Below are 4,797 nucleotides of genomic sequence, written 5' to 3' on the forward strand. Positions count from 1 at the left end.
AGGCTGGTCTTAGAGGTAGGGATGCTGGTGTCACGTCGGCCTGTTGTTGTTTTGTTTGTCTCGGTTTATTCCCACAATGGCCGCCGGCTCGCCGCCTGGCAGGCCCGTGTGTCAAAGGTGGCTGCAGCAGAACAGACTGTGGGAACAGCCGGTCAGCCTCTCCTGGTCCCCCCCCCCCCTCCATCAATTTCGTGCACCTCCCCCCCCCCCCCCCCCCCAGTTCACCAACCCCTTTATAAAACCCCTTTACACACAGACTGACACACACACACACACATGCAACACGCTCAGCCAAACACACATTGAAACACACAAAAAAGCCGACAACACTCACACCCTCTCCCAATAATCCGCGGAAGCAATTTCATCTCGACTGGGGTGGCGGCCCATTGTCGCCAGGCCCCTTCAATCTTTCCTTATTAACTCTGGCTTTGTCCCGCGTCCTCCTGGACCCATCCCAGCTCCGGGCTCATCTCTACAGCATTCCGATCAGGGCTGCTCCCAGCACTCCCAGGCAACCTCCAGACCCTAATCCCTACCACTATCCAGCCCCCCAGCCCCCCCCCACCCCCAACACCAACTGACACACGCATGCACGCACACAAACACACACACACACACACACACAGCGCCCCGCAGAGCTCTCTTTCTTGCTCTCTCTCTCTGTATCTGTTTTTTTCACTGCAACCTGCCGATCACCTACTTACCCCAGAGGGTAAGGTAGGGGCGTTCAAGCTCCATGGGCTCCTCTCTCTCTCTCTCTCTCTCTCTCTCTCTCTCTCTCTCTCTCTCTCTCTCTCTCTCACTGTCTCTCTCTCTCTCTCTCTCTCTCTCTCTCTCTCTCTCTCTCTCTCTCTCTCTCTCACCCCCCCTCTCTCTCTCAGGAGGCGGCAGCCCCAAAGTGGCTCCAGCCCAGACAATTAGAACAATGAGCTGGCCTGTAGGGGGCTAACTCGCCGCGTCACGCCCGGGCGCTGGGCTATTTTGTCGTTTTAATGAATTGTCCGTCAGGCCAGGGCCGCGTCGCAGGCCACGCGGGGAGGCCAGCAGGGACCCAGACTCTAAGTCGGTATTTATTACACGGCCTTTGTCACTAATTGAGCTAATTATCACTGACTCTTCAGCTCCCCCACAATGACAGCAAGCCTCTCTCTCTCTCTCTCTCTCTCTCTCTCTCTCTCTCTCTCTCTCTCTCTCTCTCTCTCTCTCTCTCTCTCTCTCTCTCTCTCTCTCTCTCTCTCTCTCTCTCAGCGAAAAGCTGGAGCCATAACTATTTTCCAACGTGTATATATACACAAGATAAGTTACTAAGTGCTTAAGGGATGTAATAGTGGTGTTTTTGTCTAACAATCGGACATGCTGCCCTATCATTAGTGTCAGTTTGGTGTCTCTCAAGTTGCTGCTCTGCTCGGTGCGTCATTCTGATCCGTATGACAGTGATGCAGTGTTTCTGATTCAATTAGTCTTTTATTTTTCTCCCAAACCTTGAGACGCCTTCGCCATCGTCCCTGTCATACATCCCACGGTTGGCAGCCTTGGACCAGGTTTTTGTTATTGGTTATTACGCTGCTGTCAGTTTATACAAATCCTTTCCCCTAATCTGGGATAAAGTGATAATGGGAACATTCTCTGGCCGTCGTCCCTCCGGACGCGTATGTCTGCCCGTCAGCGCTGCTTGTTAAATCCGACACCCTATGGGAACCCAGAGCCGCCGGGCCGTTGGGCGGCGCTGGGAGTGTGGCTCCTGCGCTCTATCTGGATGACCCATGATGCCCCTCTGCTGGGCTGCGGCGGGCCGGGGAGAGGGCGGAGGAGCCGGCCAAACGCCTGTGGTGGGGCCCGGGTGGTCAGGCCCGGGTGCCAGGGAATGGGTGGTGGGGTGGAGGGCGGCCGACGGAGGACAGGGTGTGGTGGAGAGGGGGGGGGGAGAATGGGACAGCTCTAGACTTTTAAATTACTTATTATTTCTCTCCGACAATAACTAAATGAAGCAAAAAAACAACAACTCCGAGCCCGTATTAAAATAAGCCCTGAGCCTCATGGGTCGGGGAGGGGAGCTAGCCAGCGCTGGAGACAGCGTTTTGGCGCTGCTAAAGGGATTAACGCACGGACACCCGGGGTTAATCCTGTACGTTCACTTGGTTGGTTGTCATAACTATCTTGAAGTGCTCGCTGACTATCTCGCGCTTAACTTACACAGCTAGCATGATGGCCACGTATGTCAGGATAGCCAAGCGGGTTTATTGAAAATAAAGACTTTATTGTTCTATGGTATTATACAAAACAACTCTATTCTGAACATGTTTAAGAAATCTATCTGGCTTACTGTTTTCTATGACAGTATAAAAACCTCAGAAATAAATATTTTGTATTTACACATGTAAAAAAAGGTTATATTCAGTGCATGACCAAAAACATGTTTTTCCAGGAAACATGCACTAAGTATGAACATTTCTATTCAGAGCTGGTTCTTCTGACAACAACGGAACTCTACATAGAAACTCTACACAAAAATAGAATAGGCATCTCCTGAATTGACATTAATAATCGTCTTCATTAATTTGCAGGAACAGAAATTGCTGCCGTCAAATGCAAGAAACGTCATAAATATATCCATATAATTATGTACATTATTTGGTACTTTTAGCTGATATACATCATTCATTTTGCAGATGTTGTACGTTTTTTAAAAAAGTGTTACATTTCATGCAGCTCATTTGGGTATAAGATCCCCTGACCCATTTATAAAAAAAAAAAAAAAAAGACAAACTATCAGGCACTGTGTCTATCTATTGGGAAGATTAATAGCTGAAGGACTGGAAAAGGGCTCCATATTGTCACCTTATATGGTCCTTTTCCTTGTCTTCCACCCAACCCCCCTATGGAAATGCTCTTGGGGATAAAGGATTACCTTTCAATATATTATGAAAGAAAGGTTTACCTATTTACCCTGTTTATGCGTCATTCCAAAAAGCCCTGCAAATACAAAATCATGTAATTCCCAAATGTACCTGACATGAATTTAGTTATGAATACCCGTGTGCCTCCTCGTCCCACCTGGCGATTAAGTAGATCCTCTGGTCTTATTGACATCGAGTGTGTGTAAGTGTCCAGATACATTCTGTCAGGCTGAGGTCACATCTGACATTAACATGCACCTCCATCCATCACTTGGGATTTTATGATGCTTCGCGTCCGCCAAATGTGAACAACGATGAGACAAACCTCATTGCATTGTTGCTGGAGTGCAGGTCCTAGAATTGACTGCATGGGTCCCCTTACTACACGTTAAAACTAATGGATGGGAGCCATTTCAGAAGTAGCCAGTTGACGTGTCTGTTTTGAAGTGTCTTCTTGTTGCCGTATCACCCGTGGTGCATGCGAATGCCATCCGTGAAACGGGTGTGAGTCTTGTGTCCCAGCTTTGATCACAGACACTCGTGTACAGTCTGTGTAGTGGTGCAGTTCAGACAGCTGACGTGACAGCACCAGTGGAAAGTGCAGTGGCAGCGCTCGGTGACCAACTCCGTCCGGGTCTTGAACCCGCGCCCGCAGCACAGCAGCTCACAGCCGTCCAGGGCGGGAGAGGAGCTGTTGCAGGTCCTCCCCGTCGTGCCCGTCGTGCCCGTCTTGCCGTTGTAAGAGCAGAAGTTTGGCGACTTCTCAAAGTACACCAGGTCCTTGGTGGAGGGCGGTTTGTGGGCCGAGTTCTCGGGCTCCAGGTGTCTGGGATCGGCGCGGTGGGAGGCGCGATTGCTTCCCTTGTTGGCGTACACCACCCTGGAGGCACCGTCGAAGCGGTCCTTCAGATAATCCCCCACCGCCCGGAAGCTGGGCAGGCGCATCCAGCAGGTGCGCACCGTGCAGGAGCCCGACATGCCGTGGCACTTGCATTCTTGACGCATCTCGGACGACACCGTCTGCACAAAACGAGGACAGAAAACACCACAGGCGTTACAGGGGTCCAGGCTAACAGGGGTGTGTCTTAGATAGGGCTGGATGCTAGGGGGTAATCATTGGATTGCACGTCTCATTTTGAGCGTTATTCGTCATAAATGAGTCCTCACCAGCCTCCCGGCCTCGTTGTTGTGCAGGTTGGTGAGGTAGCGTAGATCCCGGCCTCTTTCACTGGAGTCCACAAACTCCCGGCTGAACATGCGGCCAAAGTCCACGTTGTCACTGCAGCCGCCCCAGTGCCAGTCCGGACCCCCCGGTCCGCGGCGCCGGTAGTCGCAGGTGCAGGACTCTATGGACCCCTCTGAGCAGGACCGGGCTACCGCATGGGTGACCCCGGCGCTGGTGATGGCAAACACAAACGCAGACTCTCTGCAACCTGCGGTGACGACATCAAAGCCTCTCCGTCAGACCCCGATCCAGAGCCACATCTTTACTCAGACGAGCAGTGAGCACTGTTTAGACCTTATTAGACATTCAACGGGATGACCCACGACCGCTGATTGGCCCCATCACTGCGTCTGGTGAGGAGAGAGGGACTCACCACGGTTGATGATTTTTCCAAACACCGCCGGGCTGTGGGTGGTCGGGCAATTCCAGCGCCGGTTCTGGAACTGCCACTTGCACTCCTTTATGGCGGTGTGGAGGCCTGCGGAGACGGCGTGCAGGATGCCAGGGTTCTGCCGGATCAGCCGACGCTGGCGGCGACTCAGCAGGGCCAGGCTGGGGTCCAGCACCAACTGGACGTTCTTGGAGTTGGTGAGGAGGTTGGCAGAGGAGGCCACGTTCACGATGCCCCTGGCAGAGAACAAGGTGAGGTGACCGGTTAGCGATCAGGCTCTA

At 52.2% G+C, this 4,797-nt stretch overlaps 1 protein-coding gene across 1 annotated transcript in view; it reads right to left on the reverse strand.

Moving 5' to 3' along the window:
* Positions 1-2,747: 2,747 nt before the first annotated feature.
* wnt1 (wingless-type MMTV integration site family, member 1) overlaps positions 2,748-4,797 on the reverse strand; it is a 2,245-nt gene continuing 195 nt past the window's right edge. Inside the window, exons 2-4 of the mRNA XM_060055294.1 lie at positions 4,499-4,752; positions 4,068-4,333; positions 2,748-3,920 (exon numbers count right to left, since the gene is read on the reverse strand). Coding sequence (XP_059911277.1) covers positions 3,429-3,920; positions 4,068-4,333; positions 4,499-4,752 — 1,012 coding nt within the window. The 3' untranslated portion in view covers positions 2,748-3,428. The remainder of the gene's footprint in view (positions 3,921-4,067; positions 4,334-4,498; positions 4,753-4,797) is intronic.

Source organism: Gadus macrocephalus, chromosome 1 (genome assembly GCF_031168955.1).
Source record: "Gadus macrocephalus chromosome 1, ASM3116895v1".
Lineage (NCBI taxonomy): Eukaryota > Metazoa > Chordata > Actinopteri > Gadiformes > Gadidae > Gadus > Gadus macrocephalus.